Genomic DNA, 19442 nt, shown 5'->3' with positions numbered 1-19442 from the left:
CCACACACCCCTCCAGAACCCAGTCAGCCGGCTACACGACCATACAGTGTGCATCAAGGAGCCAGGCACCACCCCACAGCGCAAGTATTCCGGGGATGCAATCAAACCAGCCTTCCACAGTCGTTCACGCTTATAATAGGCGCGGTGCAAGTATTTAAATTGGATTAGCCGGAGTCGGACTGCAATGGCGGTTCCACGTGGGGATTCCAGCGCCTCCCTCCAATCGTCTTCATCAAGGGGGCCCACGTCCACTTCCCACACCTCCCGAAGAGAGTGCAGGGTGGAGGAGCAATGGATAACAAGCGTCTGGTAAATCCTAGAGACTTTCCTGTCCCCCAGGTCTCCCATAAATACTTTAGTTTCGATTGGGCTAAACTCCGGCAAGGAGTCGAGACCGGCGATGCTCGGGGTAAGGGCATGTCGCAGCTGGAGGTAGCGGAAGAACTAGGACTGAGGCATTTGGAACTCCGCGCGGAGCTCCTCGAAGGATTTGAGGGTGGTGCCGGACATGACCTGGCCTAGTTGTGCAATCCCAATGGCTTCCCAACCCTCAAACCCGGTCAGGGCCGCCAGCTCCGGGAGCAGACCATTATGCCAAAGCGGCGTCTCAGCCGTCAATTTACCCCACCATCCCATGCGGCGTAATGACTGTCGCCACACAGCAAAGACCACTCTGGTGACCGAAGGCAACCCACGGCGTAGGCGAGCCGAATAAAGGATGGTGTGGAGCGTGCGATCACCCATGAGCGATCGTTCCAGGGCATATGCCGGATCCCCTCTATCGCCATACCACCATTCATTAAGGACGAGTAGTTGGGAAGCTTGGTAGTAGGAGAGGAGGTCCGAGGTGGCCAGGCCACCACAGTATGTGGACCGAAAGCACGTCCTCAAAGCCACCCTGGCCGCACCGCCATCCCACAGGAAACGGCCTAACACTGAATTAACCTGACGGAACCACTCCAGGCCGATGGGGTGCGGGAAATTTTGGATTTGGTATAGGAGCCGCGGAAGCGCCACCATCTTGAAAATGGCCGACCTCCCAAAGATAGTGAGCGGCATTCTGGACCAAGTCTTAACATCAGCCTGGACCCGTTCCCACACCGGCAAGACTCCATGCGCCCAGGCCACGACCCGCGACTCCGAGAGAAAAACGCCCAGATATTTCAGGCCATTTGTCGCCACTCGCAACTCAGCAGCCCAAGGGTCGGCAACCACTCCGCCACCCAGCACCCACAGGGTCGATTTATTCAGGTTAAGATGAAGACCCGGGACCTCGCCAAAAGCCCGCATAATCTCTAGAACCCGGGGACCCGAGTGCCGTAGGTCAGTAAGGAAGAGGAGGACGTCATCCGCGTACAGTGCAATCCTATCCGTCAAGTCCTCATTCCAGACGAAGCCACGCAATCGGGCATCTGCTCGTACCCGCGACGCCAGGGGTTCCATGGCAAGGGCAAACAGGTACGGGGACAGAGGGCAACCCTGCCGAGTACCGCGACCTATACGGAAGCGCCCAGAGGTAGCACCTGCCACACGGACCGAGGCCGTTACGTTAGTGTAGAGGAGACGAACATACGACAAGAAGACCGGCCCCAGGTTGAGGCGGGCCAACAGTGTGAACAGGTATGCCCAACTCACCGAATCAAAGGCTCGGTCCATATCCGCCAGGAGGAGTGCCGCCTGCTCATCTCTAGTACCCATAGCATCTACCGCCGCCTGCGCCCGCCGGATATTATGTCGGGTGGCCCTGCGGGGCATGAATCCGGCCTGGTCGGGGTGGACAAGGTCAGCAATGTGGGGCAAGAGGCGATTCGCTAAGGCCTTAGCCAGAATCTTGGCCTCGATGTTAAGAAGGGAAATCGGCCTGTAAGAGTCGTGCCTGTCCGGCGCCCTGCCCGGCTTCAAGAAGACCACGATTTCGGCATGACGCCAATCCGGTGGCAGCTCTCCCTGAGCCCGCGCCGCCTCCAGGGCGCGTCGATAGTGGGGCCCCAGCTGGACGTGAAACTTTCTATAGAATTCGCTTGGGTACCCACTCGGGCCGGGCGCCTTTCCAGCATTTAGTTGACCAAGGGCTTCCCCGAGTTCCTCAGCCGTAAGCGGGGCGTCCAGGGCGGTTCTGGTTTCATCGGGGACGGCCTGCGGTAGCTACAGTCACCTTTTTTGGATTTTCTTGTCCTGCCAAGCCAAGACACCCGTCTTGCCATTATAACGCTATGCCCTGCCCTCTTACCTTCTGAGGTATTTCATGACAGCCAGTGCACAACCTTATTTCTTAACTGGCTGTAGTCCTCTTTAACTCCCTCCTAACACTAGAACCAAAGGTGAGGATTGTGGGGGTAAATTAATAACCGGTAATGTAGCCACAATTGTGGTAGTTTCAGTCAAATGATTTGCCCCCTCAATCTGTACAGATGGAGAATTTTCCATAGGGGTATTCTGCTTGGTGGATTTACTATTATCCTCTATGGCTACTTTTTTACCTGTGCCTCCCTTCATCAGATCCTCTATGATTTTAGAAGACCTCCGTTCCTCAGCTTCTCTGGCTGAGATCAGGCAAGAAGTAGATAGAGAAATTTTGGCCTGATTACTTAAGTCTATAGTGGTACCCCTACTTGGAGTGTTAGGAGCTAAAGTCGCCAACATGTATGTATTCTCTGCAGTTACCTTATAAAGATTATCCACCTTATCACTTATTACCCTTAGCCTCTCAATGAGTGGGAGCGTAAATGATTTTAACAACTGTTCCATTTGAGATATGGTACATACCGCATCACTATGTGCAGTTGTAGCAGGAGTTAGCGGCTGAAAACCCATACTGGGTGTAAATTTAGCTAATACAGGCAAACATGTAGGGGGAATATTAGGTGCTTCAGTTACTTTGGTCGGGATGGGCTTTACCAATTTATTTGATGTTTTGGGGACTTTGGATTTTACTGCCTATTTGACGGCCCCCTCCCCTTTTCTTTTACCCACTTGTTTGGGGCATATAGGCGTATCCTTAGGTGTATCCTTACGTGTGCCCACACTCGGTATATTCTTAGAGGATAAAACAATAGAATGAAAATCCTCAGAGGATAGGCTATTACCAGACGAAAAATTCTCATAGACAATAGGAATAGTCCCATCTAGATTTTTTCTTGGGGATAATAGGCTGATCGCATTATGTCTTTGTCTATCCGCGTAATCTGGAGTAACCGCGTTCCTTAAATCACCCAGTGAAGACCTCTTAGAGCCTACAAGTTCCAAGGATAGCCGCTTCTCAGTCAGGGATATTTCTCGCACTAGCACCACAGATGCTCTTTTGATGAAATTCTCGAGGGTTCCTGTAATGCTGCCACCAGGTTTGGTAATTGCTGGCATCTTTCCCTTCCTAGGTTGATGAGCCATTCCACCCAAGATGTTATTTGGTTTAATACACCCTAGTTACACAACAATAGTTGTCCCAGCTCCCCCTATAAACTCTTACCAGCTTACAACCAACTTTTGGGGGTGGCCCAGTCCAATCTTACCCTGCCTTAGACGGCCCGCCCTTTGCCCGGCTGAGCCCGCGCGCGTCCCGCGACGTGGGAATTCTACGCCCCTTAAGATGCGCCTCCTGGCGCCAAATCGTGTGGTGGGCGGAGTTAAAAGCTGTGCCTGCTGGATGTTGTGTTCTCCCCCCTCGGCGGCTGCGCACGGATGGAAAAATGCATCAGCGGCGGGGGAGACCAGAAGAAGATTGCTGGCGAGATGGCTGGAGATGGCAGGAAACCGTAGATCCGAGGTCCCAGGCAAACGGGCAAAAAGGTCCATGAAGGCTGCAGAGAGCACCCGCTCCACAGCAGCTCTGCGCCCCTTAAGATGCGCCGCCTGGCGCCAAATCGTGTGGTGGGCAGAGTTAGCCGCTGTGCCTGCTGGATGTTGTGGTCTCCCACCTCGGCAGCTGCGCACGGATGGAAAAGTGCATCAGCGGCGGGGGAGACCAGAGGAAGATTGCTGACAAGATGGCGGGAGATGGCGGGAAACAGTAGATCCGAGGTCCCAGGCAAACGGGCAAAAAGGTCCGTGAAGGCTGCAGAGAGCACCCGCTCCACAGCAGCTCTGCGCCCCTTAAGATGCGCCGCCTGGCGCCAAATTGTGTGGTGGGCGGAGTTAGCCGCTGTGCCTGCTGGATGTTGTGGTCTCCCACCTCGGCGGCTGCGCACGGATGGAAAAGTAAATCAGCGGCGGGGGTGACCAGAGGAAGTTTGCTGACAAGATGGCGGGAAACAGTAGATCCGAGGTCCCAGGCAAACAGGAAAAATGGTCAGTGAAGGCTGCAGAGAGCACCCGCTCCACAGCAGCTCTGCGCCCCTTAAGATGCTCCGCCTGGCGCCAAATCGTGTCTTGGGCGAAGTTAGCCGCTGTGCCTGCTGGATGTTGTGGTCTCCCCCCTCGGCGGCTGCGCACGGATGGAAAAGTGCATCAGCGGCGGGGGAGACCAGATGAAGATTGCTGGCGGGAAACAGTAGATCCGAGGTCCCAGGCAAACGGGCAAAAAGGTCAGTGAAGGCTGCAGAGAGCACCCCTCCAAGCCAACTGCTTCACTGTAGTTTTAGGTCTGGCCTTTGAGTATGTTTTTGCTATCTTGCTATATAGACTATTTTTTTTTAATGCATAACTTAATTCACGTATGTAGAAGGGCTATTGGTCTGCAGGCGTTATCCATTGGTTAGTTGAGATGTAGCATGGGACAGCGGGTCAGCTGACTTTACCTGTTGGCGTGCTCCCTTCACTTTGAATGCCTGCATAAAGCCTGTGCGTATTGTTCAGATTCACCTAAAAGTTGTTCCTTCCTCTACACTTAAAGTGAACTGTTAGATGGGGATTTATTTTTTTATTGCAAACATATGTGCCCACATGTTTTTTTCTTCTTTTTTTTTTGGTATGTGCTTGCAATAAAAAAAAGTTATACCAGCCTGTGAAGGCTAGACCTATTGACTTTGCCACTGCTTTCATTTATTTTTGTTTGTTTTGTAACAGTCCTTCAATAGGGTCCTGCGGTTTGACACTGTTACCCGGCAGCTACATATTCCCTCTTATTGTGTGGCACAAACCTTAGGTATGGTGTTAGCCGCGTCCTTTTGATTTTACTACAATTTTACGTATAAGAAACTTACAGGGACTTTCAGCCGCCCTCTTCATCTATTGGGCTGTTATGTCATTCACAGTTTTCTTCCGCCCTCTGCAGCATACAGCATGGGGCAGTCCAGTCGGGTAGTCCATGTAGGATTGTATGGGGTAGTCTAGTGGTTGGGGTGGAGCTAGGAGGGAGGAGCAGGAACGGGAGGAGCCAGGGACAGGAACCGGGCCAGTTAGAGTAGGGACAGGGTCAGGAGAGGAGGTAGAAAATAAAGCTCTCTTGAACATAAAGAATTGTCGGTCGTTATTGCTACTACGACACGACAGTCCACTTCAGCCATGGTCTACAATCACTGTGAGTGAATGCATGCTCCTCTTTCATAAGCAGCTGCATCAGAGCACATAATAGTTCCCTTAATGCCAAATGCTACTGTGGTAATGTGTGCTTTTTAATACGAAAAAAAAACGAAATCCTACTGGCATTGCCAAGGACTGTTTAATTTACTATTCCAAAATGGCATTTGGACACCTTGACTGAGTAAATTAAAGTTAAAACTAGAAAAAATCCAACATGGCTTCTGAAACCCAAGAATGCATACTCTCGCTCAGGTGGCCATCTCCCTAATTATTTTGATCAGAAACAAATAGCATTTGGAAATGATGCTTGTGCATGAGTACTGAAGCAACAGCAGTCATTTGGGAACTTACTTTATTCGATGCAGGTAAGGATTGGCAACACAACAGCTCTATGCCTTGTAGTAAAAGAAAAGCAAACATGTTTACAATGCCAATATGTGTTTTATTTTGAATATCCGTGTATTGGACAGTGGAATTGAGGCGAAGAAAGGACGTAAGTGGTCCTGGAACACCATATGCATAGACTTGAAGCAGAATAGTTTGCCCAGCTCCTCTGATGTCTTCCCGCATCAGAATAAATGTTTGTGGGGAGAACCAATCGATACTTAAACTTGACAATTCAAATGACGGCTGTTGTTGTGAGAACTGCAGTGGAATTCAAGGATGCTGGCTTCGGTAATAGCAGCTTTCTGAAGCTCACAATGGAATAGCTCCAGTGCCTACAGTGCACTTGATTTGTTAAGTCTGTTTTATTTTATGTTATTTAAATGGTGCTGAGAATTAAAGTGGATAGAAAGAGGACTGTTTCAAGGCCGCAATGTGGAAAAAAGGCAGCGCTTTTGCCAGCCCTGCTTCAGCAGCGTTCAAGAGGGACTTAGTGAAAATGGAATGTGCACTCCAAATGTAACGGATATTATTCATCCGGCTAGTCCACTCAGACTGTTACAGGAAGCAGGGCTTTAATTGGGATCGAAAAAAAGTGTGTAACTCGGTTATCTCTAATTCTCTATGGATGATCACTGGAAATAGCAACTACACTGGGCTGAGAAGTAATGACAACAGTGTATTGTATTTGCTTGTTATTTGAAAATAAACAAGAATTTTGACAACAACCAAAAAAGTGTGTGTATGGGGGGAGGGTCTGTAATAGAAAACATAGGTATCCCTAAGATTGGTTTATAAGGGGCGGGCCTATATAAATAAGGGTGTGGCCACAATCAAGTGAATGCAGAATCCTTCCTCAAAAATTCATTTAGGCTTACTCCACCAACTATAACTGAAATCAGTAGCAGCATATTTATTTATCATAAGCAGTAGAACACTTTACAAAGCGCACATACATTTCTGTGAGGCAATGGAAGGTATTATATTTATTTCAAGGACTTTTAACCAAACCCATCAATCAATCAGTATTTATAAAGTGTAGCACTATCACAACCGATCACACTGTTGCATGAAGAGGCTATCAGCTGAGTGTTTCTAGGCCTCTAGTCATCTAAAGTATGCAAGCCCAGCATTTAAAAGACCTTCAATAAATAGATGTTCCTGAGATTTACACCAAAGGAACAGGGACATTTCGGCGCCTTTTCAGAGGTATTAAGCACTATATAAATGGCACTTTCGGAGCTGTAGTGCAGGGACATCTTAAGGATTTTGGGGGCCCTGAGCTATATGTGTTTTGGGGACCCCTTTTCAGAACAGCTTTGAATTTATGATCCATTTTCAGCTCTTTCACGCCCTCCTTGGCCATGTCACTGACAGTGCGCTGTACAAAAATAATCCACTACTTTTATAATAATCACCACACTTTGTCCTCTCAAGATAATTATTTAATTAACATTAAATCCTTGCATCTTTCTGTATATGGGAGTTACAACACCACTAAAACAGTATGTAGAGTGGATTTTCACTTGCATATTTTCATTAGCACTACTAACTGTCTCTTCTCTAGTTGGACATTTGGGACTCTCCTAATATTTTAATAACCTTTGATACACCGACATGTATGTAAAATGAAATAAAAAAATTCTTCTGTCCATAGAAAATTGCCCCTGAGAAAGGGACCTCGGAGTCCCGAAATGCATTGGGTTTTGTGACAGCAATGCAACGATAAATTTGTGAAATGTGAATCAAAGATTAAGTCTGTGAAAAAACTTGTATTGTACAAGACAAAGATTTTTTCTGTTTAGTCATTTGTTTTGTTTAGGCAACTCTTGTTTTCACTAGGTTGCGCAAAATCATGTTAAAAAAGTATATGGATTGCATTAGGATTTATGATTTATTGTTAAATAAGAATTTTTGGAAAAGAGAATATGCTTATTTGTTTCTATTGTACCAACTGTCATAAAACAAGTTAAATATTAGAACAATTGTTCTCTAGGAACAGTGCTCACTGCATCCAGGTTCCTTTCCTGTTAGACCTCACTGACAGTGCAGAGCCACACTCAACCACATTCTAAAAGTGTTTACATCTAATTTTCGGGTATAGTGGTGCGTGTTTTTAATATTGTAACACAACAGCTCGCTAATATAACTGCAAATAATCTCTAGGACACCATACCATTTCTCATATATGAGGTCCTGTTTTGATTTAAAATAAACTGTTGTACGGATGTTGTATGAAACACAAAAGTTCTCTAGAAAATGTCTGTAATAGACTCTCACACATCATCCACATTAATAAAAACAAAGTAAGGGAAAATGGCATTTAAGCCAATCTGTTTAAGAATTATTAAAGGGCATCAGGGCAAAACTCTGTAGAACAGAGTTGGGCCTATCAGGAGGTACCTGAAAGGCTGAGACCCTTGGCCAGAGCCAACTTTGAAGTCAACAAAAGGGGGTCACTGTTCCAAAGTGAGTGATGCAAGAGGTCAGACACTAACTCCAAGGAAGAGAGAAGGCAGGGGGGAAGGGAAAAGGAAGTACTAGGTCTTGGACTCAGTGAAACGAGTGGGGGGAGGTATTGAGAAGAGACAATTCTTGTCTCTTGTTGCTCTCACACATCCCGAAGGATGTCATGCTGATTTCCCTTCAACGTGGTAGATAATGTCAGTTCTTAAGAGTAACAACATTGGATGTAGTGACAAAGGTGTCCATTTAAAGTCTATCTAGTAGACATAGTGTGTTTCTCCATTTCTGATGTCTGTCCTTCCAGGCTTATACAGCAGCTAATCTGAATTTAAGTCTTGAATGCCTTATTAGTTATTTTATCCTGATTTGTAATCACAATTGGAAACTTACTCTTGTAGGTTTACATTGTGGGTGCAGTAAATTTCAGACTTTTTTCAACTTTCAGAAAATTCCAAGGGTTGCGTTATATATTGTACATCGGGGGAGCTGAAGGCCTGTGTGCCTGCATGGTGCGCCCATGGAGCATAATGGTATTACATAAGGAGGCGCAGATGGGTGTGCGTCCCCTTCTGTAATACTGGTAGCGTTGGCGCATATGTAGTGCCAGCGCTATCATGTGCACCAGCACTACCAGTATTGCATTATTGGAACTGCAGTCATGACTCACTGGCATCAGTCATATAGGACCTGAAAGGAATGACAATAATGCAAGCATGCAGAGAATGATGTTAAAGAGTTTTTTTGAAGACCGGGAACAATATGTCTGTGCCTAGCCATTAACTGTATCCTCTGCCTGACTGCCTGCCTGTCAGAAACTAATTTAAAATACCATATGCAGTTGTCAGCCTCATGTAATACATGTTGACACTTAGAAGTTATCATGTTGATACTTGCCACTATCACACTCTTTGGTCTATCTTCTGTATGTCATGATGGCTAACCTCTGAAGCCGGGACTCATGATGCCACTGAAAGAACCAGGGATTGTGTAGGAGCAAGCATACTGCTGAAAATACAGCTGCACACCAAACATGATCAAGTGTACATTTGAACTGTTAAGAGATTTTCAGATGTCTGCACCACAGTGGTGGTGTCAGGACTCATCCATGACAAACCTGAAAAGGTAAAACCAAAACAAGAAAGGGAGTGAAGAGGTTCTGTAAGTTGTGGACTCACCCTCCTCTATAAATCATGAAAAAACAAAGAAAGTCCACACTTTATTTGTAGAATAATGCCATCTTTCCGAGACCAGTTCAAAGAAGATGCTATAGACGACTGTACGTTTTCCTAAAGATGTAAAGGAAAACAGAATGTTTTGTTAAAAAAACTCTCACCCACCAAAAGGTCCCGTGGTAGCATGCTTTATCATCGGGTTCTTCCTGCCCCGCTGCGGGATGGGGCGCGCTGCGACCGACTAAGACGTGGGAGCACTTATTAGTGAGGTGATACTACGTGTTGGTGTGAGAGTGGAAGGGTCAGACGGAATATGGTAAGTTGAAAATACCTGGCTGTGTGGAAATTAAATTTTAATACTCCCTATAGCCCTGTGGCCAACCGTAAAGGGCTTAAGGTTGGACGTGGAGGTTGGGCGCAGGGCCTGGCTGCAGACCAGGACCTAAAGCCTACCGTACATGGCCTATCGCCGTAGTCGGCGTGGGGTTGACATTACGTATGGTAATGAAATATTACTCTGTTACAAAACCCCTTCACTAAATGAAACAAAGTTTAAAGTGACGTTATAGTTAGGAATTCTAATAATATCTTTCTTTGCATTAAAAAAAACTTCAGGAATTCACTGAAAAAACAAAAGGTTAAAGGGACGTTACAGTTCGGTGAAAATGTCCGGTAAAGTGTACCATTTCAAACAAACAAAACCACTTGAATTCAACAGTTATAGTTATCTCAAATAAATATAGCTTGTTCCCTAAAGTAACTATAACTTGCACCCTCAAAGTGCACAGCTTATGACCTCGCATATTACTTCACTTCTGTAATGTTCTATGATATCATTGATAACATGACTGCAACATCTGGAATTACATCATTAATGACAACGCTGTGTATTGCAGAAGCATGAGTTATAGTTACTTTAGTGCACAGGTTATAATTGATTAAGATAACTATAACTAGTGAATTTCAGTGTTTTTGTCATTTTTAAAATTGTATATTTTAACTGACAGTTTCACCTAACTATAATGTCCCGGTAGCCTTTGTTTTTTCGGTGAAAATGTACATGCATACATAATGGGTAACTGTGTAGTATCAGTCTATATTGCCATAGAAGGGGTTCAAGTGACATTTACTCACAAGGCTGAGTTGTTTATAAACGTCACCTGAACCCAAGGTGACAATAAAGGACCATATTGCACATTAATTGTTATGATTTATTTATATTACATGATCAAGTGGTTTTACTACTCTTTAGAAAGATTTATAGCATTTGAGCGTCATCTTTTACCATTCATGGTATGCCTGAGACTGCAGTTATGTTTATCAATGTTTTGAGAAATATGAGTTGTTGTTGGTATAATATGCTGATAATTAAAATGTGCTTTATGCAACAATGTGTGTTACAAACAAAAATTTAAATGTAAAGCCCATTGTAAGAAAATTAAAAACATGCATTCTAAAATGTGCCTTTCTTTTGTAGTATATTGACACTGTATAGTAGATTTAACAAGACATTTCACTAGAAATAAAATAATGTGCAATTTGTTCTGCGCTTACAATTTTAATATTCATACACTGAGTTTGATTCATTAAAAGATGCTTGCATCAATGCTGGGCTTGCACGGGAGAGCGTGTAATGTGCCGATTAATGTTTAAAAAAAAAGCACTGTTGTGAAAGCATTTTTTGTATCTGCACTGAAAGAAAGATCAAACATTGTATTGAACTATTTAGTCAAAGCTCTCTAGTGCAGCTGTCGCCAGACCATATATGAACAACCTAAAAAAGAGCTTGAACTTCCAGAAGCACTCACATAGCCCTATAATGCTGTTAAAGTGTCTTAGATAAGTAAACAACCTATGGGGCCATATTATAGTATATGGCGCACTCTACTTGTTCGCGCCGAACGCACCTTTTAAATGGTGTGCTCAAGAGGAGTGCAAGGGGATGTCTAGGTGGTCCATTGAACCCCATTACCCCCGTCTATAGGTCTGCCATCAGGGTCTCACTGACAGTGTGCCACCCTTGAGGTGGCGAACCGCCATTGCATGTCCTGAAAGTTTGTTTGTTTCTGTGCCTGCGTCTACAATACTTTTCAGAGCATAAAGGGATTCCCGCATTTGCAGTGGCCACGCCCCCATAGAGCACACTCTAGTGATAGCGCTGGCGCTTTATGTGAGCAAGCACTGTCTATATTACAGAAAGGACTGCACAAGCGTTCGCGGCCCTTTCTGTAATACTAAAGTGACCCGGGGCACACAAAGCAGGTGCACATACCAGTTGCGCCCCCAGGGCATTTTGTTATAATATGGCCCATGGTGTTTTTCTCTGGCCAAAGCACAGATGAGAGGAGTGCAGTCATGAATAATGTGTTCCTGTTTTACACTCCCAGCACCCTTCCCTTTGATCATGAACTTCAGACTTCAGAGTGCAGTTGTGTGTTTGGAAGCAGTATTGAATGCCAAAAGCATACTCTAAACAAACTGCCTACATTTTTAGGTCTAGATTGACAAAACAGTTGTAGCCTGACCTTATGTGATGAACAAAAAAAGAACTTTCAAAGTACTACTGAGTGAGAGGTTGAGTGTGTTTGGAAGCAGTATTGAATGCCAAAAGCATACTCTAAACAAACTGCATACATTTTTAGGTCTAGATTGACAAAACAGTTGTAGCCTGACCTTATGTGATGAACAAAAAAAGAACTTTCAAAGTACTACTGAGTGAGAGGTTGAGGCTCCACCCACATGTCGTTTTCCCTGAGCACAGGATTTGTGTGAGCCAAATTTGTGTGCTTGCATTAAAAAGGGTGCTTGAATTGCACTATTTGGCTTGTGGCAAAGAATATACTCGATACAGCGGAGCTGAGTTGATTGTGGTGCAAGCCAATGATCATAGCTATAGGCATGGTCTATTATAGATTAAGAAATGTTACGATAAAGTCACAAGGCCTGACGTATTTATTTGACATGCATTGGTTAAAGTCAATAGGCATTTGAGGGTGGATTGTTGTTAATCTATGTCAAAGTAGTTATTTTGTTAATTAGAAGCTCCCAGATTAACGTAGTAGGCAACGTTTTACATATTGGTGACCTACCTGAACAATCCTGAGGGATAGAAGACATGTACTACGATAATCCTTATTACACTTTCTTTGGTGAGATAGTAGTTTCCTTTGCTAACTGAAATATTTTATAAATGTGTATTTTTATGATTATATGGCTGCCAAATGCCTTGTGGGAAAGTTTGAACTCAGTACAGTAGGCTTGAGTTGGTTGAGGTAACAAACCATTCATAACCCCTATGAGCATGATTGGTGCACAGGGAAAAGTTTCACCAGAGCCATAGGTCTGGTCTGTTTATCATGTATTCAAATAAGGATACTTTGTCAGACGATATCTACAATTGTGGGTCTGGCCCCAGCGGCTTACGATCACGCCTCCCTCTACTGCTATGTTTTCTATGTTGGTGGCCTGGAGGAACTGCTGTTGGAATGGTGCTAAAAGTGAGGGCAGTTAAACCCAAGGCAGCGTGAGGTTTAACCCAAGTCACAGACTCTCCACTCGTCACTCAAGGGAGATGACCTGGTGGCAAATCTAGTGGCGGATCGAAGTCTAGGCAGACAAACGCACCGGCTGGGTCTCAGCCTGTGCTGGTGATACATGCTGCTTCCGAAGCTCCTGCCACTTTTACCACTCCTGCTACCTCCGATGTCCCTGCCCCTGTTGGTTCATGCTTGTGGCACGGTGATGACGGCTCTGCAGAGATGGCTACCTCCATTTCTCTTCTGCATCATGCTAGACTCCCTTCTTAGATGTTTTCCAGGATCTTGCAATAACAAAAATTATTAAGTAGTGCATACATTCATATTAACAAAAATATATCCATATAGATACATAGAGGGCCTTTGGATGAGCTCTTTTCTGCCTTGATCTGTCTGAGTGGTATTTACACTCTGATTCGATATGCAACAGCCTCATGGGGGCTAATGGTTCAGTCCACATTATTCATTGGCTTTCTTCCTATGTGAATGACAACACTTTCTGATGACGTGTATGTACATTTTCCTGAAAATTAGTGTGCTTCAATGCCAGGGCTCTTCGCCCAGTCCTTTAGTTTATATTTTAATATTTCTTAAGATAATACTACAGATCTTTTGGCACTGCTACTGGGTCGCATACGTGCTGCTAATTAAATCTGCAATGCACCGCATAACATATGACCACCCTCTCTAAACCAGGAGACCATTATGGAATGTTTTTTTTCATAGTGTATCATGGTTTTACCTTTTCAAGACAGCCAACACATTGATTCATAAAGTGGCAGCGTTGCTACAACTTCAAAACAGCGATAGACTGAAACATCCACTGTTATGTTCAGTTTGTTATTGCAAGTATATGTCCACCGTGTTTATAGCATATTTTTTTCTATTTTTATTCTTTTAATTGATGTGTTCTTGAGTTTAAATGCAAGAATAGGTCAATGGGCAGATGAATGGATGCATGAGTGCAGAGATGAGTGACAGAATGCAGATATGACGACTTATTGAGTGCCCTTTTGTCAGTGTGATTGCTTGTTTTCATTTATTTAGGGAAGGTAAATATCCTGCAAAGGAATTCAGCACTGTGAATTACAAGAAACAATTCAAATTAAGACACCTCTTCTTTGAAATATAAGCTTTAAAAATTCTGGCAAACATTCAGAAAGACGTTTTAACCATATTTTATATATATATATATATATATATATATATATATATATATTAATTAAAACTGTCAGGTCCCCGCTCACAATCCCGAAATCAGCAGGTGCGCTGATCCACAAACATTAGTTTTACTGCATTGGGGCTAAAGGCCAAACAGGGCACGCACGCTACACTCGAGTACTTACTGAGTCAGGATAATAACAGGTGTAGTCAACCCCTCAGAGCGCACCAGAGGATCTGACATTTTTGAGATTACAGCGCAAGCCCAATCAGCAGGCTTATATGAGCAGACATGGCCACCGTGTATGTAGGAACACAGGGGATTCGCTGACACATGGGCCTGACATACATAAAACATAATTGGTGTAAAGTGGGGTTTTGCAATGTTCGTTATCACAGTAATGTTATGCACAATGATCCACATTTTACAATTTAAGCACGAAGTATGTTGTGTAAAAATGCTGCTATCTTCTGTTATATGTGAATCAACAGTAACAGTAGAAAGACTATCCATGTTGGCTCAAAATGTGCAAGTCATATGTCAAGCAGCGTCATCACCTAGGGTGTAACCATGTAACTATAGCAACTGCTATTAGCATCAACTGAGACTACCCAATCAGTGATAATGTGCTTTTCTGTATATATAAGCATGAATGTCAGTATGCTATTGTTAGTGAACAAGGCGGCAGGAGTCCGTCGAAACGCGTCTGAGCAGAAACTGAATTAAGGAATAAACACGTTTGAACTGAAACTCACGGAGTCAGCGCCTTCTTTAATCAGAAGTTTGGTATGGTAAAAAATATATATATATATATATATATATATCCTATATGATCCTATAGTTAAGAGAACTGGGTCAATTAAGGAAGCTAAAGGGTTCTTCCCTTGTGGAAGATGCAAAGCCTGTGCATATAGTAAACGGGTACTGTCATACGAAGTGAAGGGTGGCAAAAGAATCAACAAGTTTATGTCCTGCCATACTAGTTATGCCGTATACTGCTTACGCTGTCCGTGTAAACTCCTTTACATAGGGAGTACGATCAATCCAGTCAAGTTGAGAATCCTCGAACATTTGAGAGCGATTGCGAGTAAGGATTTCACTTATCCAGTCGCTCGTCATTTCGCAATTAAACATAAAAGCAACAGGAATCAGCTTCAATATTTTTGTCTGGACTGTGTCCCTGAAAGCTCTAGGGGAGGTGACAAATTACTGAGGCTTAGGAGACTGGAATCCCGGTATATAGTAGACCTACAGTCAAAGGGCCCGGAAGGCCTTAACAGCAGTGAAGAAATGTCAGTACATCTGGGTTGACTGAACACAATTAGAGTCAGGCAATCAATGTATCTCATGTAATCTAAGTGTGTATAGCTATAATGTTTACGTAATGATCACTGTTCTGCACTATATTTTGCTATAAGATAAGCACTTATGTCAGTTTTCATGATTAAGTACAGTTTGAGTGTTTTTCATATCTCCACCCTTAGGATGCGGTTTATTGCATTTACAAATGTTCACTCAGGATCTGGACCAATTTGTGAAAGTATTCCTGTGTATTTAAATGTGTTTTTTTAACCAATGTGGTGAGGATCACAGTCACAACGCAGGGGACTGGGCAACCCTTATAGGGTTGCAATAGCCGATCCACGGCTTGATTGTGAACAGCAATGAGTCTTTCAATTACAATTATGTATAATGGAACATCTCATTGAGGGTATATGTTAGTCCCTTAGAAAGATTTTTTCAAGGCACTGAAAAACTGGTCAGTGCAGTATGTCCCCTAAAAGCGATTGTTTTCTTCCTTATTGTAAATATTGTACAGGAACGATTTGCGACTCGATTGGGTCGCGATTGCCGATCCACGGCTAGATAATATGATAGAGTAATAGACAACTATGTAATTTGTTGTTGTCAGAAAATATGTAAACTATAACCACACTACACTTACAAATGGCGCTTCCAAAATGATGTATGGCTGTCCTTCGTTTGTGTTTTACCTTTTGATCCAGAAACTGGTTTAAAAATGGCGCCACGCAAAGCGTGAATGTTTGACACCGAGGAAGGGAGTTTTCCCGAAACGCGTCTGTCTTGAAAATAAATACTCATCTGTGCTGAAATCCCGGGAGTGCTGCCTTTCTTTTCGTTGAAATTGAAAAGGAGTTGAGCTTTGTTATGTTACGCGGTACACCACCGTGTTGCAGCACCCGCTTTTGAAGAGTGACTCGCTTTTGGTGTGGTTCGGAGCAGTTATATATATATATATATATATATATATATATATATATATATATATATACTCAGAGGAATGAACTGTGATAACCAGTTGAAGTATTATTTGAGTTTGGCTGTACTTTGGCCTGTAACTCAGAAAATCAAAGGTTGGAGTACAGAAAAGCACAGTGGTATAGAAGAAGGGTTCGCCCGTATGGAGAAAAAAGTGCCTGCTATTCAAAAATACAACTCACTTAGAAGGCAGCATATGGAATGATAATGTCCACCTGCTGTACCTATTTGACGAGACACAACGGAGGGTGTGTTCTTTAGGAGTATGTTCATATTTTATTTTTTTTAAGTTGTATTTGAATTTTCCACCGTGTAATACCTGACTATTACTTAGTATGGAACCACAGGAGATATCAACCTGTTTTAGCCACAAAGTCGGGAGTCATTTCACACAAAGCACCACAAGAAACAGTTATCAACAATAAGAAAATGAGCGATAACAACAAAATCCTTCCAGAAAAATGTGGAGAAGGGGAAACAAGAAAAGCACAGTGCGACACACAGTACGCAATAGAACTGAATAAGTATAAGATTAAGCACCAATTGTGAACATTCTTATAACAATCTCCAAGGAGGCAGATGTTATCAGTTCTGTTCTGTCTTGACTCGATCCCTTGGACATAGTAGGTGGTCGCACTCTTTGAGGGCCTTAATTTATTTCAACCTTTTTCCTTTTTCTTTGGATTATCTAAGAAAGACTTGGTTGGCTCTTTTTGTATATATGCGAGTGCTTTTCTTTTCTGAGCAACATTCACATTCTAGGGATGTATCTATCAGCAGAATCGAAAAACCAAAGGAAATGATGGACGGAGCGTTGACAATACAAGCACTCGCCCCCAGTCAACTGATCTGGGTTTAATCCATCACCGTTCTTTAGCCCACTCTGCCACCCCAGTTCAGACATGTCCATATGCAAATCAGTTTGACCCTGTGCCTCACAGTCCAGCCCGAACTGCCAAGCCATGCCTTCCCTGGGCCGGAAACAAGCTACCGAAGACCGATTTCTGGCATTTCAGCCTTCTTCAGCCCGGCTTGCTTGAACCCAGTGGCAAAGTGAGCAAGGGACTCACGTCTGAGCATACCCTCAGCAGCATCACCATGCCACCGTCTTTGTCTGCGAGTGTCTCACTCAACATTCAAAAGGACATTTTGATCTGCTTCGACACGAAGTCCCCTCTGATCACTCAAAATATAATCTAATTGTGTTTTCACCATTACCAGCTGGGTGTCTGAGCCTTGCACTACAGAGATCCCCACAGAGTCATCCTGGACCCTCTTCATGAATTCCCCAATCATGTCTCCACCTCTGTTCAAGCAGCACCGTTCTGGAACTCCGATGGTGGAATCTATAGAGCTATCCAGGTCTCCTACCTATTGTACATTTTTTGCAACAACGGTTCCATATAAACTACTCTCCTATCTCCTTCCGTACTTTTGTGGTGATTCAGTATTCTCCTGTTTCTTCTTGTTCAGGCCAATATACATAGACTCGATGGAGTGCATATAGGGCTTCGTCCATGCAGATAACTCGAAGTAATCTAGAGAGTCATCCAAACCATGGCCAATCAGGCTTTCTTTTAATGCCGTGGCCTGAAAAAGAGCCAGCCCCTAATAAATTATTTCTTTGATTATACATTATTTCTGGAGCATGAGAAAACCAGCCACACTGTTGCTGCGTTGGTTTATGAAATGTATTTGACAACCAATCTCTCAACGGGATCTGTTGAGAGTTGGTGCAATGGACTCTATTCAACCATGCCGCCTTATCATTACGTTAAGGGGCCTCATTGCTGCCCATTCTAGGGTCCCATTTTAATTTGTCTTGGCATCTCTCCTCTGTCTCTATTGACAGCTATATGCCTCCGCCCCTGGCAGCCTGCTCTATTCTTGCACTTACGCCAAACTCATCAGTGTTTAAGTCAGTGGCTACCCCTGAGTCTCCAAGTGCCCCCCTGACAGTGGATCCCAGTGCACCAATCAGAGCCTGTTATCCTGCTCTGGGATGAAGTGGCCCTTCAGTGTGAGAAGAACCAGGCCCCGCTGCGGAGCCACCTGTGGTCTTCGAGGGCAATAAAAGCAGCGTGTCTGTTCTTCTCTGCCTATGATCATTGGAAAGGTGACCCTTAGCCAGTTTGGGCCTTGGGAGAGGCTGGGTGGCTCAGATGGTGAAGGTGCACCAGAGAAGGCAACGGCCATCTTCCATGACGCTCAGCCCCCGTTTGTACTTTATTTAAAAACTGTAACTTACTTGAAAGTGTAATACTGAGCCTAACACATCAACCAACGTTGCAGCCGATAGCTCTACCCGTCTTGATTATTATTAACAATAATAATAATATAGTCTGTGTCATGTACTGAAGCAGCACAAAGTTAGTATACACCTTATTGCATGATTCGAAAAAGGGTCTAATCCAGCCTTAGGTCATTGAAGCTTTTTTGTTGATGACAAACTCCTAGTGTGAGAGCAAGCACTGTGTTATACGGGATATTTTTTTAACTGTAACAGAAATGTTATTTGCAGAGATGCAGTGTTTAAACTGTTGAATATTAAAAAATTAAGCACGTTTTCGCACTTAAATCAGTGCATATCAAATCTTAAGGGTCTTGATTAATTATATCATTTTAGTCACTTCTATTCTAACTCTGGGAAAAGTAAATAACATAACAGCCCCTCGGCGGTGAACAACAAAATATAAAGAATCCCCTTCCGGGGGAGATCATTGATGCATACCCTATGAAAACGAATTATAATATGTGCCATAAAACCATTTTAAGTTAATACGCTATAACTGGTTGTATAATAACTGCATGTTTTTCATTACAGGGTTTGTTTTTCAGAAGAAGGGTTCTTCCATTTGCTGCAATCGGTAGAAGATATGGTGCAACAGCCAAGCACAGCGAGGCTGCAGTTGTATCAAAGCGCATCGTTAAGCCCAGCAACACTGAAAGAGCTTGTAAGGTAAATTGATCTTCACTTGCTTTTTT

At 43.8% G+C, this 19442-nt stretch overlaps 1 protein-coding gene across 3 annotated transcripts in view; it reads left to right on the top strand.

Annotated features, from left to right (window-relative positions):
- The window catches only part of KIZ (kizuna centrosomal protein), an 880037-nt gene that overhangs the window by 287464 nt on the left and 573131 nt on the right, over nucleotides 1-19442 (top strand). For all 3 annotated transcript variants that reach the window (XM_086927508.1, XM_086927510.1, XM_086927509.1), the window contains exon 7: nucleotides 19282-19416. In XM_086927508.1, coding sequence (XP_086783634.1) covers nucleotides 19282-19416 — 135 coding nt within the window. The remainder of the gene's footprint in view (nucleotides 1-19281; nucleotides 19417-19442) is intronic.

The sequence above is a fragment of the Lissotriton vulgaris genome, chromosome 6, assembly GCF_964263255.1.
Source record: "Lissotriton vulgaris chromosome 6, aLisVul1.2, whole genome shotgun sequence".
NCBI lineage: Eukaryota > Metazoa > Chordata > Amphibia > Caudata > Salamandridae > Lissotriton > Lissotriton vulgaris.
This window is presented reverse-complemented; position numbering and strand designations above follow the sequence as displayed.